The sequence below is a fragment of the Pimephales promelas genome, chromosome 7, assembly GCF_988280905.1.
Source record: "Pimephales promelas chromosome 7, fPimPro1.hap1.1, whole genome shotgun sequence".
Classification (NCBI taxonomy): Eukaryota; Metazoa; Chordata; class Actinopteri; order Cypriniformes; family Leuciscidae; genus Pimephales; species Pimephales promelas.
The window spans coordinates 24543344-24568598 of NC_142775.1; the positions used below are offsets into that span (position 1 = coordinate 24543344).

Sequence of the window (25255 nt, forward strand, 5' to 3'; positions counted from 1 at the left end):
CAAATACATTTAAAAAGGTCTGAAACATGCAAAAAATCCCAACAGTGAATGTACCATCCACTGCTCAATGTCCCCCCATTTGTTGTCCAGGTTATCCAGTCCATAGTATTTCTAAAATGAGAAATCCAAAAGAAACCAGGAAAGAAAAAAAAACTTCAGCTAACAAGAATGACCTGAACGCAATTACACAGACTTCACAAAATATGACTAAATAAGCAAGAACAGAAGGAAAGGAATTCAAATATTAGAGTAGATCTACAGCATTAGATGTCCTACCTTCTGCACCTGATAAATCTACATCACATGAGGCCAGCAAAAGAGGATCAGATGAGCAAAGGAAAGAAAGAAGCCAGATTGGGAAAGAAAGGGGAAAAGAGAGGCATTGATTATTTGACATGACAGAGAGCAAACCAAGTGGAAGAACGTGTACATAAAGATAATGGAATGGAAAGGGAAAGCTGTTCAGTTTTTAGCGATCCATCAGGCAGGTGTCAGATTACTTGGCCCAACAGGTGAAAGTGAAAACACCAGTTTACATACTTGAGTCAAATGCATGAAGGTCATGTGGATCAACAAGCAGCAAAATTCAAAGGCATCAAGGATGAGATTATCAGTCAGGAATTTTAAGAATCAAACTGCAAGTTAATAAACGCATCGGAATTATCCCTTGCAACTGTTCAGATATCTAAAGAGATGGTCGTGTGATTAGGTCTATGGGGTAACAGAATTCTTTCCACTGATGTTTAAGGTTTCATTCAGTCCACTATGACCAAACCAATGAACAGCACTAGTAAAGCAGTGGTGTGTCTTGAAATAAGACTGATAACTTTCATACAGTATGGAAACCCTTTATTAATTATTTTAATAAGACAGCAATAATTGAATCTTGACCCGATTACTACTACTACTCCCCTCACCCTTTTTATTATATATACATACGTATATTCCCCTATATCATTACTTGTGTTCAAATATAAATTGTTTACATATTTGAGATTATAACTGCACATTGTATTTGCAAAGTGAACTGTTGGAGTTTTTTGTTTTCTTTTTATTTGTGCCAATGTAGAAAATGTAATAAAGAGAATGTTAAAAATAATAATAATTAAAAAAGCATTGTTAAGTAGTTTTTTTTTTAATCCTATGCTATTTTTTCCATTAATTTCTTTATAGAACAAAATATTCTTTGTAATAGTGTGTGATAAGAAATTTAATAATATAATCAATAATTTTAATCGGATTATCTTATTGTCTAATATTCTTCTGAACTTCTTTTTACTATACACTTTCATTTTCACTTACTGAAAAACCTTCAGCATCTCACCCAACTGGTTTCCCATCATAGATTTGCACCAGTGTTTGTTAACACAACATTCCTGTAACAAAATCTTTTCTTTGGAGTAATCTTTAATTAGAGACTACCACAACATCAGTGCTCATTTGTTTCTGCAAAACTCTGCACTCTCACAAAACAAAGAAACTATGAAACTGTCCGGCTATGACAAGAGAATGTGTAAGATGACAGTGTACCCCATTAGGCACAAATAAAACATTTCTCATCTTTCCAAATGCTCATCTAGTAAACTCAAGCTCACCTTCCTCAGCACAGGGGTCTGGGGTCGCCCATCGATCACTTCCCTAACCCCTCTACGCACTAGTCGCTTGCAAGCCGTCCTACTAGAATCACAGCGTCCCCGTCTACCTCAAGACTGAGGAAGACAGAGACTTTATATGATCTCAAAGATATAGTCTGTCATATAATCCAAACCCCACAGCCAGTTTTCGCTACAAGTTCATCCTCACAAAGTCCTGATTGAACTCTTCACAGCATGTTCAATCTTGAGTCATTGTGTTCCTGATTACCATAATGATCACATCCCAGATAGTGAATGGGACCTGAGCCTGTTATCCTGCTGCAGGTACGGCTGAAAGCTCATAATCTACTTTAATACTTGGCTGGAGTTTTAAAGCCACAAAGCGCACACCCTTAACATTCTCACACACCTCCTGATCAGACCGGGCTTAACTCTGAAAACTAGCTAATCTTTCAAGTGTGACCCAGGTCTGTGTGAAGGCTGTGTTTATCTTCATTACATAAGTTTGTTGCGTCTGAGCTCACAGTGTGAGTTTATGGTTTTCTATTCACCTCTGACGGACCCTAAGCAACAGCTCAATCATATGCAAGCACCTAATCAAATGTCTCTAAATATCTACAATTTGTTTGTATGTGTGCTACTTAACCCATACCATACATACCAGTGTGTGGAGTTGGCTGAAACAAACCAGCATGAGCAGTCATAGTGCATTAAATTACTAATTACACAGAATCAACCATACGTCTATTGGAACCAAACCTTTCTTAAAATCCAGCTCCCTTTACAATGAGGAATGTTCAGACAATGAACTATTACAGTTAAAAAAGCCTGACAAATGAAATAAGTAACTCAAAAACATCTATAAAGTATGATTGTAAAGACTACCGTAACTGTAATGTAACTGGGGTCAAATACAAAACCTGCAGCTAAGCTGCAGGGTGCTAGACCAAAATAAGTATAAAGACAGACGAGGCTTTTTCATGAATGTTAATGCTATCTGAACAAATTCCTCAGACAACCTAATTCATCAATTACATGTTATAGTTCATTTTCAGCTGGGATAGTTTACCCAAAAATGTAAATTCGGTCATCATTTATTTGTCAAAAATATATTTTGAAAAATGTCTTCTTTTTTTTTCCATGCAAAAAGTAAATGCGGTCTGAAGCAACACTGGGAAATAAAGCAATCTAACACCAAACTGCTCATGATATAACTGATATTTCTGAGCATTAACTGAGGCTGAAGTTCCAATGTAGCAGTTCAAATGGCCTCTTAGGAGGTCCTGACCCAAGGGGTGATTAACTGACCCTTATCCCTGTTAACCCAGCCAAAACACGTCCTTCAAAGCACAGAGCCCACAATCATGATGAAGATTAAACAAATTCAGCTGACAGCGTTGTACAGAAGCAAGTCAACAAGACCATGAGAAAGATTTCATTTTGAGAATAAAGGCGGCGTTTTCTGCTGGTAGTTCAATAAATGAAAAAAAAAAAAAAAAAACATTGAAATTGTAAAGGCCTACAGCTCAACACACTCTTGAACGCTGTTGGAAAGGTCTCCTCCTGTGCTTCAACATTGTGTAATGCAGATTTGTTTTTGAGGTGCTTTCGGTTTCTTAAACTGTTTGTAAGTGTGATGATTATTACACCAGTCAAAGGGGACATATGCACAGCTCAGGAAGGAGTTAAGCAGGTAAGACCATAGGGATGGGATTTGCTGGTGGGCATCTAAAACAAATCTACGTGCTGGAACAGCACTGTCATGCTAGAATATACCCCTTTTTTTTATATATTTCTAAATATTTTGATTTATACTGAGATCAGGGGCCTGTACCATGATAGTTGAACAAACTCAGGGTTGAAGAATTAGTTGAGTTGACAAAACCAAACCAACTAGGATTTGTTGGTACCATGTTGCAGATCATCAACTTTCTCTGTCAACTCAGGCTTTGATCCTGAGTTTAGGAGTTTAGGTGTGACATCGGTAGCGAACAGCCAATCACATGATGAGAAAGAGTGAAACTCAATCAAAACTCACTGAAATTAATTTGTCGCGAGAGAAGTAGCGCAATTCACTTATTAAATAAAAGTATTAAAATATTAAGAATTTAAACAAATTTACACAGCAAGAAGAAAATAGCTGTCTGTGAAAGAGGACGACTAAAAGAAAGTCTCACTACTGTATATCAGTGCAAGTAAAAGTTGTGAAGTTAGTTTACACAGTTGATAAAGGTATAGAGAGATTTGAACATTTAAGCTCACATGTAGTCATTTTATAGCTTCATTTGTTGATTCTAAAGTGTACCTTAATATCGCGATCCGATACGATCCCACATGTACAATTTCAGTTCATCAATTATTATTATGCGGATTTTAAATGAACAATTCATTTAAAATCCGCATAATGATAATTGATGAACTGAAATTTTACATGTGGGATCGTTTTAGGGTAGAATAATTACAGAAATCATTTCTAAATCATATAAATTTATTTACTAAAAGCCATTATTTTGTCTTTTAAAATCATTTGCTGTGGAGTGACTTTATTGCGTCATACTTGTGTCACTTTGCTCACAGCTAATTGGTCCAAGTTCGGTTTGCAACTGAATACTGCTAAAAGCCAAACCACTTTCATGGTACGTAAAACCCAGGGTTGGCACAAACTAAACTGAAACATAGCTGGCTAGCCACCTAAACCGGCTAAATAATATACAGATAGATGAATGACATACATAGACAATAAGATGGATAGATTGTAACATGACAAATGAAAACATTTAGCAAAGCTAAGGCTAAATTTTAAGCCGAGATTAAGCTCGCAGTGACTGTGTTTCTTCACCTCTTTCTGTTGTCTCTCCAGTTCTCTCATTCTGATCTCACGAGCTTCTGCGCGGGCTGCTCTCTTAGCTGCCAAACGGGCTTCAGCCTGCAGGGGGCGGGTGGGGGAAAAGAAAAAGAGAGAGGGGTAAATTCATTAAACCACGACCATGAGCAATGTGGTCAATGCAAAAAACACAAAACAAACACATAAAAGCATTGCACTACTAAACTTAAAAAAAAATAAAAATACCAGGAGGATCACAGGAAATATAATGTCATATGTGATTACATGAATATGTTTGTGTACCTCACTGTCATAGTGTTTCATGTACTGTAACTGTATCCTCCTCAGATGGCACATGCTATGAATGTGTTTGTTTACATGAGTACGCATGCGTGCATTTGTGACTTTAGTCAATCACTTTGAAAGTCCTTTTAAGGAAAAGACTCCCTTTCAGGCATGAGGGGGAGAGAGAGAGAACATGCACACTTCCTTCCTGTAAATGACGCCACAAAATGTGCAACAACCAGAAAGAAAATAAGAAACCTCAACAGTATTACATCACAGACTCCCTCACATAGAGATGTCTCTACATTAACTCCACCTACTCTTCCACACAATCCCATGCTACAAATAGTCTTTACACCAGAGGCGTGACTGTAACATTCCCAGTTTTGCACCAGTTTCACAACACATTCCTGAAAAAAGCAGCAAAATATGTATGATTTAAAGAATAGGGGTTCAAATAGTGAAATTACTACTCGAAGGGATGCATGCAAAGCTTTAAAATGATTTCCTGTGTTTGTTTGCCTATGGAGAAATGCACAATGACGTGTTCCAGAGTAGATGTCAGAACATAATCTTAATATCTCAGACTGAGGCCTTCCGTCCTGAACGGAGTCGAGCAACTTTCCAAGGAAGCAGCTGTTTCTCACCACAAAGGTCCTGCGTCCCTTTGCCAACAAAGATGAAAAAAAAAATGTATCCAAAAAAAAAAAATGTTTCCACAGTTTCGACCGTTCTAGTACTAGTAGTTCTAACAGAAAATGATAGCTCTAATTTTGTTTTTAAGGACAAACAAACTGATATTGTAACCTTTCACATCCTTAATAATACTTTACAAAACCATTTCACTTCATTAAATGATAGTGCTTTGCAGCAACATCAGAATTAAATGTCCTAAATTTTACAAACACCTTGCTTTTATATCTAAAATCACTACTTTGTAAACAGGAAATGTGTTATGTTAGTCAGTACGGTTGTAATGAAGGCAGATAATTATGTAGATAAACTGCTAGAGAGAAGTTACCAAAGCAAACCCCAGCAATTAAGCAGCTGCCTAAACATGTTTATAACAGGTTCTCAGTCAACACACCTATTCATATGATTTAAAATAACAGCATTACCACCCAACATGGATTTGACTCTGCTAAAAATGTTGAATAACATTTCACTTGAAAAACCAGACTAAACATCAAGAGTAATTTGAGTCTTCTGAAAACATGCAGGAATAAATGCACTCTGTGACTGTGGGACTAACAGGGTAACCAAAACTATGCCTTTTTTTGACCATAGCAGGAAGTTAGAGGGCTGAGTCATTCACAATCGAGCCTGATCACACCCTTCCTGCAGTATTAACAGAACTAACTGCTGATCGTACACACATTACTGCAGCTCGGTCCTGATGTGGAGGTCATGTGCTATGTTGCATCAACAGCAAATAATAATCCATTTTACTAAACAAAATCTATTCACTCTCTGCATAAAATTGAACATACGCACCTAAAAGGAGCAGGATAGAAGAAGCCACCTTAAAGAAAGCATGCACCATTCTTCCTCTCTGAACTAAAATAACTTTTTTTTGATTACCTATATTCATATTAAGGCCTACCTTCTTGCAGTTATCAAAGTAGACCATTATATCTGTCACGGTGAGCATATGATAGCCTGGGTCATCCGCATTTTCCCCCATGATGACAATTCACACACTCTTATCACAGAAGAGAAAAACAAAGTGGCCTATTTCACACACCTCTCTCCTCTCACTCTCTCCTCTACAGTTATTTTTAATGACCCAAATGGAGCAGGCTCTATCAATAAACCCAAAATGCTCCAATTTCATGAACGTTCTGTGACGTGGCTGTTCTCAACGGGAATGTAGAGGTAGTTCCACAGATTCCTGGTAGAGACCTTTTTTGAATAAAACACATCGTTTAATTGTTCATCAAGTTGATGTCAGGCCTGCATCAATGTTTGATGCACCAGTGGTTCTCTGGGGTGGTTAAGGTGCTCTATGGCACTTCTTATGGTTCTACATAGCACCATTTGACAAAAATAAGTGCTATATGGCACTTCAAGTGGTCTCCCCATGATTACAAGCCAATGAACCACTTTTAGAGCTATTTAGTACCATTTTTGTTTAGAGTGTACAATTATCATACATTCCCAGGTATTCCATGATGACCATTAATACTCTACATGCATTATACATTTTTTACAGTTTTTAGTACAAAACTACCGTTCTTAATGACATTAGTATTTATTTATTTATTTTTTTTTCAAATATGAGTACCCATGGAACATCTTAGGGTTCAATAAACAGTTGAAGAATAAGAGCATTTTTGGAATTTTGTAAGATACTAACAAACTTTTCTCAGATGATTGTGGACAGCTTTACTAAAACCCTTTATTTGGTGTCTTTTAATGTAGCCATGTAGAACAAGTCTCTCAGAGTTCAATGAATGCCAGAGTCCAGAGCACTTATCTACTGACATAAATACCACAGAAGGAGATGCCAAGTTCACCAGATCTCTCTCTCTCCCACGGCCTCTTGTACCAGCATGCCAGGCTGAGCGGGTACATGCTAATCAGTTGGACTGCTAATAGACTAGCTGTAATGGAAAATGAAGGGAACAAACAGAAGATATGCGACACAAATGACTGGAACTCCACAACTGCTCCTTCACTGTGTTTTTGGACAGTACTCTGGAAGCAAAACTTACTATAGTGTAAAAGATTTGCCATTAGAAACTCCAAAACTATGACTTATATAAACCAAAAGAGCCTCTGGCTGGTTTCATTCATTTTAATGTGGAAAGCTCAATATTCAAAATGTGAATCATTTTGCCATATGTGTAAACTGGATTAACTGTCTTCAGAATGAGACATAAACAGTCATTCTCACTCCAATACTAATGAAAGAGCCAGAGACTGGAACATATGAGATCACTGGAGACGTCTGCCACATTTCTGGTCTGCCCATATTAACAAACACCTACATAAATTGTGCCAGTCTGCCATGTCAAACATAAACCATACAATGTCGGATCTGTGTGTGGTGGGTCCATATTTTAGCAGTCCCTATAGGCTCTGTGGCAGGTTTTAATATCAAAAGTGAGCTTGATCAAAAAGAAACTGACCATGTAGGGCTATAAGAGTTTAGGTACATGAATTTGGGTCATTCTGAGCATGGAGAAAATTATGGCAAAAAAGGGAGGGGGGAAAAAGTAGGAAAGGAGATGATAAGATTAAGTGACCATTACTTATTGGTAATACATCATTTGTAAAATAAACCTCAGACAACGGAAGAGTTCATTTTCTATGTTTAAGGGATAATTCTAAATATCGCCCCACACTAACTTGCTAAATGCTACCATGTTAAGATATTATAAACATTAATATCATGATTTTGCTTTGACGCTTTACAAATAAAATTGACTTGACTTGAAAATGCTGTCATCTTTTACTCACCCTTTTTTTTGTTGTTTTGGCTTGTATGACTTTCAGTCTACTGTGAAAATGCGTAAGAAGATCATTTTAAAAATGTCGCGTTGTTGGACACCAAATGACTTTCATTATATGGACAAAACTGTTGAAACATTCATTAAAATATTATGTACTGCTTTTTGCAGACGAAATTCAGACAGGTTTGGAATGACATGCAAGTGAGTAAATGAAGGAATTTTGGTCTATAAAGCAAATTCTCGCTTTATTCCTGTTTTCTGCTTCGGCATATTTGGATAAATTATGGATAAATTGGATAAATTATGGATAAATATGGATAATAATTGGATAAATTATGCAACGATATTTGTGTGGGTGTGTCGGTATGAATGCCAGAGTATGGTTGGTATGAGTGTTATAAAATATTATATTTTTATATTATATATATATATTTTTTTATATGCGTGTGTGTGTTTGTAATATTGAGAGATTTTGTGCAACAGTGAAGTTTTGCTGCATGACATCCACTGAGGAATCCAATGGGGCATTCAATTGCCTATATAATCTGTTACTGTGCCCAAACAAAATCTTACTGAAAGCTCATTTTTTGAGATATCAACCTCAAAAGTTAAACACAACTTATTTATATTAATGGCTTTGATTTTCTAGCCGTTTTTGAGTTTAACTTGTTTTACAAAATATGTATTTGATATAAAATAATGTTTATAAATAATTTTCATAACCTTAAAACGTTCTAACTTTATTTTGGATTAACCAATCCGATCTCACGACCAAGTCGTACGAATTCGACGAATGATTAAAAAGTGGCTAATTCGTAACAATTCATATGACCTCACTCGTACGAATTAATACGATTTTGCTAAATCGTACATATTTTACGAATTGGCCAATTCGTATGAATTCGTACGAATGACCTACCCCTTACCCCGCCCCTAAACCTAACCATCACGTGGGTTTAGACAAATCGTACGAATTAGTACGAGTGAGGTCGTACGAATTAGCCACTTTTTAATCATGCGTCGAATTCGTACGAATTGGTCGTGAGATAGTGTTGGATTAACTTATTCATTTTTTTTCTACTTCAGCAATAATCTGCCAAGGGTCTTCTATAAAATGATAGCAAACTTAAGTCTGTTCTCCCAAGCTTCACATTTTTATTACAGTTTTTGACGAGGACATTTTTGTCCTCTATGTCCTCATTAGTATTTTTTTAGAGCAGTTCGACATGTCTTGTTTTGTCTCAACCAATGACGTTTGCATCATTATTCAGGCAAATCATATTGCCACATTGCCACATTTCATTCTTAAACCCTAAGAAACCTGAGGTAGGCAGGGTGATGTTTTGATATATGCCAGAGTGCCCATCTCAGATGACTGCACACCAAAGCAGTTCTTCACAGAAAAAGAAGACCTAGAGCACTTGACCAACACTTGCTTCACTGACAACATGAGTTACTCAAGACTCAAGAGTAAGCGCAAACCTGTGAGAGAAACTCTAGCCTGTTGAAATGTAGGAATAAAAAGGAAGTAGCATGATAGTGAAAGAGTGTCTCATCTACTGGTCTCTGGTTTCTAATGGAATTCAATTTTCAAATGACTAGTCGCAGGTGAGCTAGGTTTACAACGCAGAAGAGCTGATAAGACTGTATAGATGCCTCCAGAAGAGATTAAGAGTATGAGTCAGAGACCAGAACTCATTCAACAGACTGGTGAAGGTGGACACATTTGCTTTTCCCAAAGAATTTATGGAAATTTTATTTGTCTATCCTACCTTTTTTATTTGACATCTTATGCTGTGCATGAAAATATTCAGATGGAAATCCAGATATGTAAACGCTAGTAATTATAAGATGTCTGTGGACTCCTTTCACAATTTTAATGATAAAACTTTAGCATCTTATTAGGCTCATGTAACAACACTTGATGAGGTCAGCTGGAGTCACATGAGGGAAAACAGAAGACAAATTGTCTTTCTTCATCCAGAGGAATGAGCAGTGTCTTTGCAACATAACAGAATGTTTTACACATCAAGCTGTTTCATACCTACATTTGTCAAATAAGCAAACAACTCAAATGGCCAATCCGGGACCAGAGTGAGAGTTCGTTCAAATTCCTTTCCCTTTAGCAAATGGTCTTATCAGACCAAAATCCACAACACGACCTTGTACAAGTTAATAAATTAATAAATCATGAAACAGGAACCATTTTCTCTCTCTCTCTCTCTGCATTTCACATTCATTTTTAACCATAAATGTAACTTAAGGGAATACAAGTTGTTTTTTGGGGGTTTTTTTTAAAGGGAGAAAACAAAAAACAAAACAAGACTTCACAGATAAGACGTACATTATATGTGTACTAGGAATACCATGTACCTCAAATCCAACAAAAACAGTATTTTAAAGATAAGTCATTGTTGGTAATACTAAGGATTATACCAGTAAGCATCATTGAATGGTGCAAGCTCACTGAAAACCCTCTTTGACCTTCCTATAAACTGTTGAACAACTAAAATTAGGAACATCACATTATTGTGTCTGTTTACATTTACTCATTTAGACACTTCTCTAAAACAACCAACACAAAAAATACTTAGGTCTAGATGTATGCATTTTAATTATATCAAATGTGATGCATATTTGTCGGTCATACATATATTCAAAAAGAATGCGATTTTTGTAATAGTACTTTTAAATAGTATATACACAATTGAAATATTGTATACTATCACTTTGCAACCAATTTGTCACAAGAGGAAATAATATTCACAGTACACACAATGCTAGGTCAAGTGAAAAAAGGATAAGTACAAGCTAGAGGCATTTAAATAAATACATTTAAAGAGACCTTAAATAAATAAATAGCAGTAGTTATCGCAGCAGCCATGCTTATACACAAACATCCTAGCCAATCAGCATCAAGAGCACTAGAAATATGGACTCCGCATTACTCCTTTAAATGGGATGCATCCCAACAGCAGAGAATAAACAGGAAAGCAATTGTGATAACAATCTTCAGGGGCCCATCGGTGACGTCAGAAAAAGGAAGAAAACCCTTTCTGAGTCCATGTCCTTATATGGAGAGGTTCCATTCTTGGTGAAAAAAAAAAGTCAGCATGCGAAAAAGGTTTCTGACTTAAGTGTGCTGACATTATTTGAGAGTTTTCTACACAATGTCTGGCTTCAACCTGTATCAACAGTTCTGCAACAAGGCTCTTGAAGAAAATTGAAAGGAGTAATGCGTTGTTGAAAACAATCCAGTCCAAGTTTAACCTTGGGGGCACTCAGAGCTTATCTTGAGCATTTTTTTATGATTGCCATGGACCAGTGATAAGCAGGTGATAATGCGTCAATGCGCTACTGTACTTGGTATAATTTATAAACTCATATTTGTGTGTGGGCACACAAATGATGCATTATGATGTCAGGACTCTTCTTCTGAATGCAGAAATACAAAACTGCTCTTGACAATGAGTTTAGATTAACAAACAGCTCTCATCCCACAATCCAAAATCTGAGCCCAGATTACTGAACTAAACACTTTCCAGAGCAAAAAGCCTGGCATCCTAATCTGCTTGTAACCATCTCAGCTGCATTCTGGCACTGTTACAGTGTCATCCAATGACTGAGCATGCTAGTAGCTTCCAGTGGAGAAGTTTAACACAACATTTCTCATTCCTAACATTTCAAAAAATGATTAAGTACAAACTAATTTACACTATCAAATATTTGGGGTCGGTAAGATTTTTCAATGTTTTTGAAAAAAAGACCTCTATGCTCATTGCTCACCAATTCAGAAATCACTCTAAAAATGCTGATTTGGTGTTCTGGTCACCTTTCTTATTATTATCAATATTGATAGCAGTTGTGCAACTTGTTCTGCTTAATACTTTTGTATAAAAAAAACTAAAAACAAACTAAAAAAACAACAACAACAACATGATACCTTTTCCAGGTTTCTCTGATGATTAGAAAGTTCAAAATAAACGCATTTACTTAAAATAAGAATTGTATAATAATATTATAAATGTCTTCACTATCACTTTGGTCAATATAATGCATTCTTGGAGTTGGTCTACATTTAAATTTAAATACCTTATCTAATCAAACGAGGAGTGTTGCTTGCTGTAAGAAACTTTTTTCAGTATGTGCCAAAACTTTGCGGAATGTGGTCAAGAACCAAACACATACAGCTGAAAACTATCGGTTGCATTTGTCTTACCAGATTCCATAATTTGCATCTGTGTAACTAGAAGGACAAACAAAACACTGAATCAAAGTGTTGAGTAGCAATTGTTGAAATTGTTTTACAGGAAATCCTTCACTGACTCATGTTCTACTGAGGCCATTTCTCACTCTTACCAGCTTAGCTACATTAGAGAGCAGCAGAAAAGCACAGCCACTAAGGATTACTAATGCAGATGTTATCAGCATGTGTTTCCATAGCATCCATTATCAGATGCCCCTGTTCCCTTCTTCTGCTCATTGTAATGGCCCCCCAAAACTTCATGTCTGGTCTTGAGGCTGCACTAACAGCTGCCCCGAGGGCCTTCTATTTTTAAAGCTCTTGTTACAGAATCAATGATCGCACAAGGGTCAACATACCAGGCCGTCAGAGAGCAGCAAGTGTGGGACGGCACCCTATATCAGCAACAAATGCAGGTATCAGGTGAATAAATGTGGGACAAGCGTGGAACATAGGGAGTAAATACTGAAATAGGCCCTCAAATGAAGACAAAGTGGCTCTGAACAAAATATATAAAGTCCTGGGAAAATGTAAATAGCTTTGTAAAGGCATTAAAAACTCTTGAAAACGTGCCAAGGAGCAAGTAAAAAAAAAGAGGGTTACACCACATTATCTTGTCATCGTCTAACTGAAACTAAACCTGCTCAGAGAGACCTTGCGTGACCTTGCTGTTTAAATTTGCAAAAGCCCTGTTGCAAAGCCACATGGGAGAATAGTAAAAAATTTATTTCCATGTCAAGAGAAACAGGTTTGATCAGAAAAAAAAAAAAAACTTTAGCGCCGCGGTCATGCTGAAATTATGCAAATGTGAGACTGAAAGACGCTTCCTGATTCGATGTTTCACAACATGGGTGTGTGTTTAACCTGAATCTCTCTTCATCCACATGCTCACTTGTTACTAGAGATCAACATAAAACAAAATGCACTTGTAAACAAATGCAGAAAACAGAAAACAAACACTGTTGTCAAGTTAGGCTACTTTTAAACATTTCAAATAGGTCCTTCCTTCTAACAACACTCAGACTCTTTAACTGCAATATCAACATCATGTAGCACGTTTTGTGTATTTTTTCTATGTGTTTGTTCTCACCTGTTGTTTTGTCTGAATTTGTAGCTGTGAATAAGTGAATTCCCTTGTGTGGGATCAATAAAGTCTATCAAAGTTTTACGCATCCTCTGAAACTTGTACATTTATTAAATATTTTAGCTGCTTGGTTATGTATAAACACCAATAAGTGTTTCATATGTAACTCAGACTTCCACTAAAACCACTGCATAAATTAACAAAAATGGCCATTATCAATGGCAATAATAAATGAATCATGTAAACAGATGCATATTACACATGAATATAACATGCTTCTCTGACTGTATTTCAGTCATGCTGACAGTAGAGTGAGAAGGCCTCTATCCTGCCTGCTACTGAGCATGATGCGTCAAGCAGAGACACTTACTAATAATAGATTGAAACATTTGCTACAAATGATATATATATATATATATATATATAACTGTCTATTACACTCTTTACTTTTCACTATGGGTGTGCAAGGAAGAAACATCATATCAGTCGAAGATTTGACTGGCCAAAATAATTTCCTAAGCACTCCCATCAAGGTTCTCTCCACCATGACCCAAACACCTGTTCCAGCACATCAAACTCAGCTTATGTTGCACACTGCTAGCACTTACAAACACTACTGTTATGAAGCATAAGAAGAACACATTTGACCAAAACAGCTCAGAGAAACTTGTAGTTAGGCGAAGGCAACTAAAAACACTGGGAGGAAGTAGACATGAGGAAATCATCTTCAGTTTGTAAAATAAAATAAAAACAATGCAGGGCCACGTGAGGGCAAAAGCATGGACTTCACCTTAGTTAGGCATCTGTTATGTTAATTAGATACTTGTGAAACTGTAATGCCCTTGGTTTAATACATAAACTGACTCAGGATGTAGAACCATGCGATTTTCATAGTTTCCACGGGAGTTTAACCTGTAATTTTCTGCAAAGGAGACCATTACATTAGATTATCTCTTATGAGATTAATTTACCTCTTTTGCGATTACGTTGAGGGCATCTTCCTCTCCAGTCAACCCATTTTTGCTGGGGGTTCTTTTACGTCCTGGCCCTTGAGACCCCATTGGTAACTTTTAAAAAATCTCTCTGAGACACTCACGCTCCTTACGCGTGAGAACCGATCCTTTCAAGAGTTATTCCTTCAGCAGAGGCATAAGAAAAAGAAACCACGTTTCCAACTCTAACCAAAAACAACAAAACAAAAATAAAAAAACAGCGAGGCTACGTCGTGTCGTTCGCGACGCGGTTCATTGTGTTACATCCGTCTTTTACACTCTTCCTAGTGCTGTACTGTGAACGACTGAGTCACCGGTGCTGAGAGCGCAAACGTCTTTTCATGACACACGTGTCGTCTCTGAGGAACTGCCAAAATGGCAGTAAATGATATAGAATAGAGTTTGTTTGCTTATAGAGTTCGGTTCTTTTACAGTGTGTTTATGGTCAGTATAACCTCTGGGTTTCTTTCGGTTCAGTTCAATGCGCGGATGGACTGTGAGCGTCTTTTGGGGGAGTTTTAGGGCTCGCACTCACAGAGCCTCTTCGCTATTTTTAATCATGGGAGTCTGCTGCTAAAAACAGAAACCTTATCTTGCACTTCTTAAAGTCATATACCCATGTGCTTACGCGCCTTTCGCAATAAACTGCTGGATTTCGTTCTGAAGTGAGAAAAAAAAACTCTGCTGGGGGGAAATATTGCTATAGATCTATCTAGCCTCAGCCTGACCAAGTGTCCGGTTTAAGTGGTATCAAGCACTTAATCAATCCTGACCACTTAATCACTTAATCAATCCTGACCAGACCAAAAAAAAAAAAACTAGCCTACTACACAGAGACCAGAAAAGTTTCCTTTTCACCAGCAGAAAATTGAAGTCATAATTAACCTGGCCGAAACCATATCAGCAGCATTTTTGACATAGGGATAATTCTGTTTTCACATAATTAAATGTTCATTCTCGTTTGACTATAGCCAACGGAAAGCCACCTCCACAAATGAGGAGATCGATGGCCCTGAGCCTGATGCTGGAAGGCCAATGGCTGAGGGAATTCCTGGAGGGACTTCATCAGAGCCAGTCACTCCCCAAGATTCAAGGGCTTTATAAAATATAGGAGATCTACATAGGCCTATGTATTATTTTTGATATATTTTTGATATTTTCATTTGTTTTACTTTGGTTTTTTTTTTTTTTTTTTTTTTTTTTTTTTTTTTTATTGGTCCCAACGGATTCTGATTGTAATATATGTCTTTTGGAGCCTCCTGTCTCAGAACCCCAGGTAGTTTTAAGTACAGTACTCACTACACCAAAAATTATGACAAATTGTATTATAAAGTTTACTCAATCAAATTGAGTTATTTAGACTTCATCTTATGAAAAAAAAATATTTAAAAGAAAACAACAGTAAAAACAGCAATGAATAAATGTAGCCTATCAAAAGAATGAATGAGGTGTTTAAGCACTGCTTTCTCTTTAAAAAAAAAAAAAAGGGGGCGGAGACCGAAATAAACTCTAGGTTTACTGAAGAAAACCTGCACAGAGTAAGTTACCATATGTAACTGACTCTGAGTAAGTTACCTCTCTTTCAGAAACGAGCAAGACTTACTCTCCATTTTCAGGTTTGACATACCTTTCATTCTGAAATGGAAAACCCAGAGTTTGCCTCATTTCAGGGTTAACATACTCAGAGTTTTCACTTAACCTCCTTTCTGAAACGGCCCAAGAATAGTTTCACAATATTAGTTGCCAGGGTAACTGAGTTTGAACTATTTTAAATTTGCTTTAGGAAACTTTATCCACTGACAATAAGTCTGACTAACTGAAATAAGCCTGGCTTGTATTCAAATCTTGTTTTATGGAACAACCCCCAGATAATAAACACTGTTGTTCTTGGAAAGCCTCTAGCCTGAAAAACACTAATTGATTAGTAAACTTCTTTCAGCTGTGCTCAGGTGATTGTGGTTTTAAAAGAAGCTCAAAATGCTGTTGCTTTAGTAGATGTTTGTAGGCCTGTGGGTGAGAAACATGGGTATGTTCTTTTGTTGAGGATGGTTTGGCTATTGTTTGGTTTGGTTATTTGTTTTTAATTTTTTTGGTTGATTGTTTTATATTTTTTCAGCTGTAAAGACAGTGTTGATTGTGTATGCGCACCAGAGTGCTGGATCTTTCAATGCAGCCATTAAAGATGCGACTGTAGATGTGCTGAAGAATCAGGGCTGCAATGTTCTTGTTTCTGACCTGTATGAAATGAATTTCAAGGCCACAGCAACCAAGGATGATATTACTGGTTTGGAGGCAGTGTTGTGTTTTAGAAAATATTAAACTTAAAAGCTTTTGTCCTTATTGGAGTGCAATGACTATTTTGCACAATTTTCTTTTTCAGGTGCAGTGAAGAATTCAGAACATTTCTGCTATGGAGAGGAGACCATGCTGGCCTGGCAGGAGGGACGACTAGCTTCTGATATTGTAGAGGAGCACAAGAAACTAAAAGAAGCAGATATTGTTATTTTTCAGGTAATGCTTTTATTTATTAGAAATTGGATTTTGTATATTTTATTTGTTGCTTTTGGGTACTTTATTTTTTGTGTGTCTTTTGCAGTTTCCCATGTACTGGTTCTCGGTTCCTGCCATCATGAAAGGCTGGATGGATCGGGTTCTTACCCTTGGTTTTGCATACACTTCGGAAAAGCGCTATAGTGCAGGCATCTTCAGGGTAAGACCTACGTCACAAACTAATCTTTCATTACTTGCGTTAATCAGAGAAGGTTAAAAGTTGGTTATTTAATGAAGTGTGAGTGGGTTTTTAATTTGTGTCAGGAAAAGAAAGCCATGTTGTCATTCACCACTGGTTCCCATGAGACAATGTTCAGCTCCAATGGGATCAATGGAGATCTGAATGTTACTCTGTGGCCAGTTCAGGTAAGAAGCTTCATCCCTTTTCCCTCAATAGGCTTCATTTTGCACACTTTGATTTTGCATGTCATACTAACCTGGACCTGCTGTGCTAATGTTTTCTTTTGTAGAATGGTGTCCTCAATTACTGCGGCTTCCAGGTCCTCGCACCACAAGTCTTCTGGGCACCCACGCATCTCTCCTCTGAGGCTCGTGACAGCCTGTTGAAAGACTGGCGTACTCGTCTTCAAGGTCTTTTAAGCGAAGTGCCTCTCTCCTTCCCACCCATAGACAGTTTTGATGAGGTGAAAGGCTTTCAGCTGAAGCCTGAAGTCCATGAAAAGCAGGCCGATTCCCCCTTCGGTCTCACTGTGGGACACCACCTGGAGAAACCTCTGCCACCGCACAGTCAGATGAAGGCTGGGGTATGAGATGAGCAATTGTCCCCATGTGGCCATGTTCCTGTTTAACTGTCATGACGCTTAATTGTGGGATGTCAATAAATTGTGAATGTTTTGAATTTGACAGTTGTAATTCATTGTAAACCATGTGATACCCACAACTACGACCATGTCGAATACAGTAGCAATGTTACTGGTTTTATAGACTTTCAAATTTCCAGTAATAAACCATATTTCATTATCTGATATCAGTGATATGTTAATTTACCAACCTATTGATCTCTGTTTTGTACCATTGTACTGACAACGGTCAATCATCTCTGCAATGAGTCACATGATCAAAGCTCCTCACAAACAGCTCTTCCACAAGAAAGTTTACTTGCATAAAGAAGCAGCACGCATGATTCATACAAACATTAAACATCATAGTAACAAACATGACATTTATAATAATGCAATAAATTTAACAGCATTAAATGTAACAAACCCCAATGTACCTATCTGATAAGAAATAAACAAAACTGAGGAAACCTATATCAACAAAAATACATAAAATGTGAAGTGTCACACAGGGAATTGTGGGAATGTCAATTTATGGTGTTTCACTTTATACTATACAAGCCAAGCTGTTCTTTTTCACTTTTAAAAACTAAATTTAACAGTAGGCCTATTTTACAGTAAAATTGCATTAAAACCTTGATCTATCACAATTATTTACCGTATGCAGAAACGTTCAACTGTTTTACCCTGTAGCATTTTTACAGTCTTGTAAAAGTCATTTTTACAGTTTGAGTAACGTTAGCCGCAAAACCTAAGCATCGAAGTTTTACCACAGGTTTGCATAATAAAGTAGGCTAATACATTGATCATAATGAATAAACCTGTGTCAAGATTGCACATAAGTCACACAGAAATAAACAGTTATTCCCAAAAAGAAAGAGGACACACACCCAGATAGCACACAACGCAGACATGTGTGACGTCGTCATTTTCATGAGCGCTGTCACACATAGGTACACAAAAAAAAAAAAAAAAAAAAAAAAAAAGTAGAATAGGGTCCGACCATGGGTCCAACTCCTTGAAATGCGGTCCTGAAATTCCAACTACCGGGATTGCGGAGAGATAATTTTGGAATGAACTGCGGGATCTCATTCTGAAGGGGAAAAAGCACGCAGTGGGAAAATTAAGATTGTCTAACAGTAACTAGTGAGAAACACAGCCTGAGCAAGTCTCCAGGTGGTCTCAAGCATATCATCATCCCAAGCAGTTAAAAGACCACAAACTAGGCCAACACCAAAGACCATACAAGTTTGTTTTTTTTTTTTCAGCAGAATTTTTTTTGTGTGTCTTAATTATAACCTGCCCATGATACAGAAGTATCTAAGCGAAACAGCTCGTTTAAACTGAGTCACTAAATTTATAGGGGCTATATATTTTTTACCCTCTTTATCATAGTATTTTATTTGTGTGGGTCTAATAGACGTGCTCTATAGCTTCAGTTACTGGTGTATGTTGACATCTAGTGGTAAAAAGGTAGACTAACTACCAGGCATAATTAGTTTATTTTCTTTCTTTTTTTCTTTTACGATTCATATGCGCCTTTTAAGAAGAAATACATCCTCACATTTGTTTAACTTTTTATTTTTGTTCTTGGAAAACTTCTAGCCTGTAAACTCTAATTGATTAGTAAATTACTTTCAGTTGTGCTCAGGTGATTGTGGTTTTAAAAGAAGCTCACAAATCTGTTGCTTTAGTAGATGTTCTGAGACCTGTGGGTGAGAAACATGGGTAGGCCTATGTTCTTTTGTTGAGGTAGGTTTGGGTTTGGTTATTTGTTTGATTAATTGTTTTTTTCTTTTTTTCAGCTGCAAAGACAGTGTTGATTGTGTATGCGCACCAGAGTGCTGGATCTTTCAATGCAGCCATTAAAGATGCGACTGTAGATGTGCTGAAGAATCAGGGCTGCAATGTTCTTGTTTCTGACCTGTATGAAATGAATTTCAAGGCCACAGCAACCAAGGATGATATTACTGGTTTGGACGCAGTGTTGTGTTTTAGAAAATATTAAACTTAAAAGCTTTTGTCCTTATTGGAGTGCAATGACTATTTTGCACAATTTTCTTTTCCAGGCACAGTGAAGAACCCAGAACATTTCTGCTATGGAGAGGAGACCATGCTGGCCTGGCAGGAGGGACGACTAGCTTCTGATATTGTAGAGGAGCACAAGAAACTAAAAGAAGCAGATATTGTTATTTTTCAGGTAAGGCTTTTATTTATTAGAAATTGGATTTTGTATATTTTATTTGTTGCTTTTGGGTACTTTATGTTTTTTGTGTGTCTTTTGCAGTTTCCCATGTACTGGTTCTCGGTTCCTGCCATCATGAAAGGCTGGATGGATCGGGTTCTTACCCTTGGTTTTGCATACACTTCGGAAAAGCGCTATAGTGCAGGCATCTTCAGGGTAAGACCTAAATCACAAACTAATCTTTCATTATATGTGTTAATCAGAGAAGGTTAAAAGTTGGTTATTTAATGAAGTGTGAGTGGGTTTTTAATTTGTGTCAGGAAAAGAAAGCCATGTTGTCATTCACCACTGGTTCCCATGAGACCATTTTCAGCTCCAATGGGATCAATGGAGATCTGAATGTTACTCTGTGGCCAGTTCAGGTAAGACGCTTCATCCCTTTTCCCTCAATAGGCTTCATTTTGCACACTTTGATTTTGCATGTCATACTAACCTGGACCTGCTGTGCTAATGTTTTCTTTTGTAGAATGGTGTCCTCAATTACTGCGTCTTCCAGGTCCTCGCACCACAAGTCTTCTGGGCACCCACGCATCTCTCCGCTGAGGCTCGTGACAGCCTGTTGAAAGACTGGCGTACTCGTCTTCAAGGTCTTTTAAGCGAAGTGCCTCTCTCCTTCCCATCCAGACAGTTTTGATGAGGTGAAAGGCTTTCAGCTGAAGCCTGAAGTCCATGAAAAGCAGGCCGGTTCCCCCTTCGGTATTACTGTGGGACACCACCTGGAGAAACCTCTGCCACCGCACAGTCAGATGAAGGCTGGGGTATGAGATGAGCAATTGTCCCCATGTGGCCATGTTCCTGTTTAACTGTCATGACGCTTAATTGTGGGATGTCAATAAATTGTGAATGTTTTGAATTTGACAGTTGTAATTCATTGTAAACCATGTGATACCCACAACTACGACCATGTCGAATACAGTAGCAATGTTACTGGTTTTATAGACTTTCAAATTTCCAGTAATAAACCATATTTCATTATCTGATATCAGTGATATGTTAATTTACCAACCTATTGATCTCTGTTTTGTACCATTGTACTGACAACGGTCAATCATCTCTGCAATGAGTCACATGATCAAAGCTCCTCACAAACAGCTCTTCCACAAGAAAGTTTACTTGCATAAAGAAGCAGCACGCATGATTCATACAAACATTAAACATCATAGTAACAAACATGACATTTATAATAATGCAATAAATTTAACAGCATTAAATGTAACAAACCCCAATGTACCTATCTGATAAGAAATAAACAAAACTGAGGAAACTTATATCAACAAAAATACATAAAATGTGAAGTGTCACACAGGGAATTGTGGGAATGTCAATTTATGGTGTTTCACTTTATACTATACAAGCCAAGCTGTTCTTTTTCACTTTTAAAAACTAAATTTAACTGTATTTTACAGTAAAATTGCATTAAAACCTTGATCTATCACAATTATTTACCGTATGCAGAAACGTTCAACTGTTTTACCCTGTAGCATTTTTACAGTCTTGTAAAAGTCATTTTTACAGTTTGAGTAACGTTAGCCGCAAAACCTAAGCATCGAAGTTTTACCACAGGTTTGCATTATAAAGTAGGCTAATACATTGATCATAATGAATAAACCTGTGTCAAGATTGCACATAAGTCACACAGAAATAAACAGTTATTCCCCAAAAGAAAGAGGACACACACCCAGAAAGCACACAACGCAGACATGTGTGACGTCGTCATTTTCATGAGCACTGTCACACATAGGTACACAAAAAAAAAAAAAAAAAAAAAAAGTATAGGGTCCGACCATGGGTCCAACTCCTTGAAATGCGGTCCTGAAATTCCAACTACCGGGATTGCGGAGAGATAATTTTGGAATGAACTGCGGGATCTCATTCTGAAGGGGAAAAAGCACGCAGTGGGAAAATTAAGATTGTCTAACAGTAACTAGTGAGAAACACAGCCTGAGCAAGTCTCCAGGTGGTCTCAAGCATATCATCATCCCAAGCAGTTAAAAGACCACAAACTAGGCCAACACCAAAGACCATACAAGGTTTTTTTTTTTTTCAGCAGAATTTTTTTTGTGTGTCTTAATTATAACCTGCCCATGATACAGAAGTATCTAAGCGAAACAGCTCGTTTAAACTGAGTCACTAAATTTATAGGGGCTATATATTTTTTACCCTCTTTATCATAGGTATTTTATTTGTGTGGGTCTAATAGACGTGCTCTATAGCTTCAGTTACTGGTGTATGTTGACATCTAGTGGTAAAAAGGTAGACTAACTACCAGGCATAATTAGTTTATTTTCTTTCTTTTTTTTCTTTTACGATTCATATGCGCCTTTTAAGAAGAAATACATCCTCACATTTGTTTAACTTTTTATTTTTGTTCTTGGAAAACTTCTAGCCTGTAAACTCTAATTGATTAGTAAATTACTTTCAGTTGTGCTCAGGTGATTGTGGTTTGAAAAGAAGCTCACAAATCTGTTGCTTTAGTAGATGTTCTGAGACCTGTGGGTGAGAAACATGGGTAGGCCTATGTTCTTTTGTTGAGGTAGGTTTGGGTTTGGTTATTTGTTTGATTAATTGTTTTTCTTTTTTTTCAGCTGCAAAGACAGTGTTGATTGTGTATGCGCACCAGAGTGCTGGATCTTTCAATGCAGCCATTAAAGATGCGACTGTAGATGTGCTGAAGAATCAGGGCTGCAATGTTCTTGTTTCTGACCTGTATGAAATGAATTTCAAGGCCACAGCAACCAAGGATGATATTACTGGTTTGGAGGCAGTGTTGTGTTTTAGAAAATATTAAACTTAAAAGCTTTTGTCCTTATTGGAGTGCAATGACTATTTTGCACAATTTTCTTTTCCAGGCACAGTGAAGAATCCAGAACATTTCTGCTATGGAGAGGAGACCATGCTGGCCTGGCAGGAGGGACGACTAGCTTCTGATATTGTAGAGGAGCACAAGAAACTAAAAGAAGCAGATATTGTTATTTTTCAGGTAAGGCTTTTATTTATTAGAAATTGGATTTTGTATATTTTATTTGTTGCTTTTGGGTACTTTATTTTTTGTGTGTCTTTTGCAGTTTCCCATGTACTGGTTCTCGGTTCCTGCCATCATGAAAGGCTGGATGGATCGGGTTCTTACCCTTGGTTTTGCATACACTTCGGAAAAGCGCTATAGTGCAGGCATCTTCAGGGTAAGACCTAAATCACAAACTAATCTTTCATTATATGTGTTAATCAGAGAAGGTTAAAAGTTGGTTACTTAATGAAGTGTGAGAGGGTTTTTAATTTGTGTCAGGAAAAGAAAGCCATGTTGTCATTCACCACTGGTTCCCATGAGACAATGTTCAGCTCCAATGGGATCAATGGAGATCTGAATGTTACTCTGTGGCCAGTTCAGGTAAGAAGCTTCATCCCTTTTCCCTTAATAGGCTTCATTTTTCACACTTTGATTTTGCATGTCATACTAACCTGGACCTGCTGTGCTAATGTTTTCTTTTGTAGAATGGTGTCCTCAATTACTGCGGCTTCCAGGTCCTCGCACCACAAGTCTTCTGGGCACCCACGCATCTCTCTGCTGAGGCTCGTGACAGCCTGTTGAAAGACTGGCGTACTCGTCTTCAAGGTCTTTTAAGCGAAGTGCCTCTCTCCTTCCCACCCATAGACAGTTTTGATGAGGTGAAAGGCTTTCAGCTGAAGCCTGAAGTCCATGAAAAGCAGGCCGATTCCCCATTTGGTCTCACTGTGGGACACCACCTGGAGAAACCTCTGCCACCGCACAGTCAGATGAAGGCTGGGGTATGAGATGAGCAATTGTCCCCATGTGGCCATGTTCCTGTTTAACTGTCATGATGTTCAATTTTTGGATGTGAATAAATTATTCATGTTTTGAATTTGACAGTTGTAATTCATTGTAAATGTGGAACCCACAACTCATTGCCTGTGTCTTAAAGTTCATGTCAGATCGGGACACTTGGAAACCAAAACATAGTGGTTGATTTGTGCTCCATAGTAAAGGATTTCCTGACTTTCTCTATTCTGTTGCTGCTTTAGTGGTCTTCTAGTTTAACCAGAAAACCTTGAATCGGTGAGCTTGACCGTTTCCCCATTTCCTATGGTAATTTCTTGGAGGCATGTCCTTTTCTGCATCAAAGTGCTTTGCAGATGTCTGTCGATAAAGCTTTGAAATGCATTTGGATTGTGAAATTTAAAACCGATCCAAAATGCCACTCAAATGTAAACTATAAACTGGCATTGTCCCAGAAAACTTGGAATACGCTAAGGGTGTGAGCTCCTCTTCTGCTTTCTGTGTGAAAACCAATAAGTGAAAATTGTCATCTCTTATTTAAACCAAGTTAAAAATTGGATGTGAAATAAGAGTTTGAGATAATTAGATCATGTGATATCAATGTAGCATTTTGCCATTTTAATTCATTACATTTTGTGCTGTTTCACATTGATTGTACTGGCTATAGCCAACATGCTGCTCATTTACAAGCGTTCTCTCTAATAGTATAGTAATCGTTCACTGCATAGCTACTGATTTGAGTAGCCTATACTTACAACGGACAAATGTTCATGTATATATATTTTTTTTTACAAAACTAAAAGAAAATAGTAGTACATGTTCATATTTTGTTCTAATGTTAAAAATCTGAAGGTTTACTGGGTTTTTCCACGATTCTTTTGTAGCGTATTGGTGGTGTAGCCTACTAAAATAATCATTGTCACTGTGTAATTTACTTCTCACCCCTGGGCATTTAGTCCAAGTCGCCCCCTTTCGTTTCAAATAATATTTCAACGGCGGGCGTGTCAAATGCCCATCCGCCCCAATAGCTTCCGCTTGGGGAAGTGCGCACGAAGGCAGACTCGCGAATCGATGCAGAGCCAGGCAAAAATATGAACGGTTACTAGGCTTCTCTGGAACGCATCACACAAACCCATCATTTCACCATCAAATCGAAGTTTTATCAGATTACAATCGAAAGAAATCATTATAAATTAGCGAGATCGCAAAACGAGCATGATAAAAATAAGCCATTGCTGACATTTTTGTTGTTTATCGGCTAGGCCTACTTAAGATTTAAAACCTAAGCTTCGACGTTTTACCACAGGTTTGCAATATAAAGTGATACATTGATCATAATGAGTGTCAAAATTGCACATTAGTCACACAGAAATAGACAGTTATTTGAAA

General features: G+C 37.4%; 3 protein-coding genes and 1 pseudogene across 21 annotated transcripts in view; 3 read left to right on the top strand and 1 right to left on the bottom strand.

Moving 5' to 3' along the window:
- The window catches only part of LOC120460655 (uncharacterized), a 30161-nt gene extending 15019 nt beyond the window's left edge, over positions 1-15142 (bottom strand). For 2 of the 18 annotated variants that reach the window (XM_089133243.1, XM_089133241.1), the window contains exons 1-2: positions 14458-15116; positions 4435-4521 (exon numbers count right to left, since the gene is read on the bottom strand). In XM_089133243.1, coding sequence (XP_088989369.1) covers positions 4435-4521; positions 14458-14547 — 177 coding nt within the window. In that variant the 5' untranslated portion in view covers positions 14548-15116. Of the gene's footprint in view, positions 1-54; positions 112-276; positions 295-4434; positions 4522-14457 lie in introns of all 18 variants that reach the window. The other 16 variants (XM_039648539.2, XM_089133246.1, XM_089133245.1 and 13 more) reach the window with 15 other exon arrangements.
- Positions 15143-16389: 1247 nt separating this feature from the next.
- LOC120461065 (NAD(P)H dehydrogenase [quinone] 1-like) lies at positions 16390-17892 on the top strand. The gene is made up of 6 exons (XM_039649166.2): positions 16390-16504; positions 16595-16762; positions 16859-16989; positions 17075-17188; positions 17293-17394; positions 17499-17892. The coding sequence occupies exons 1-6, from the start codon at positions 16474-16476 to the stop codon at positions 17796-17798; spliced, it is 846 nt and encodes a 281-aa protein (XP_039505100.1). The 5' UTR covers positions 16390-16473; the 3' UTR covers positions 17799-17892.
- Positions 17893-19441: 1549 nt separating this feature from the next.
- LOC120461004 (ribosyldihydronicotinamide dehydrogenase [quinone]-like) lies at positions 19442-20931 on the top strand (annotated as a pseudogene). Its single transcript, XR_016169292.1, has 6 exons — positions 19442-19556; positions 19634-19801; positions 19898-20028; positions 20116-20229; positions 20334-20435; positions 20540-20931. The product of XR_016169292.1 is annotated as a ribosyldihydronicotinamide dehydrogenase [quinone]-like (transcript).
- A 1543-nt stretch (positions 20932-22474) lies between these two features.
- LOC120461048 (ribosyldihydronicotinamide dehydrogenase [quinone]-like) lies at positions 22475-23956 on the top strand. The gene is made up of 6 exons (XM_089133247.1): positions 22475-22582; positions 22659-22826; positions 22923-23053; positions 23139-23252; positions 23357-23458; positions 23563-23956. Exons 1-6 carry the CDS (start codon positions 22579-22581, stop codon positions 23860-23862), a joined length of 819 nt encoding a protein of 272 aa, XP_088989373.1. The 5' UTR covers positions 22475-22578; the 3' UTR covers positions 23863-23956.
- The last annotated feature ends 1299 nt before the right edge of the window (positions 23957-25255 follow it).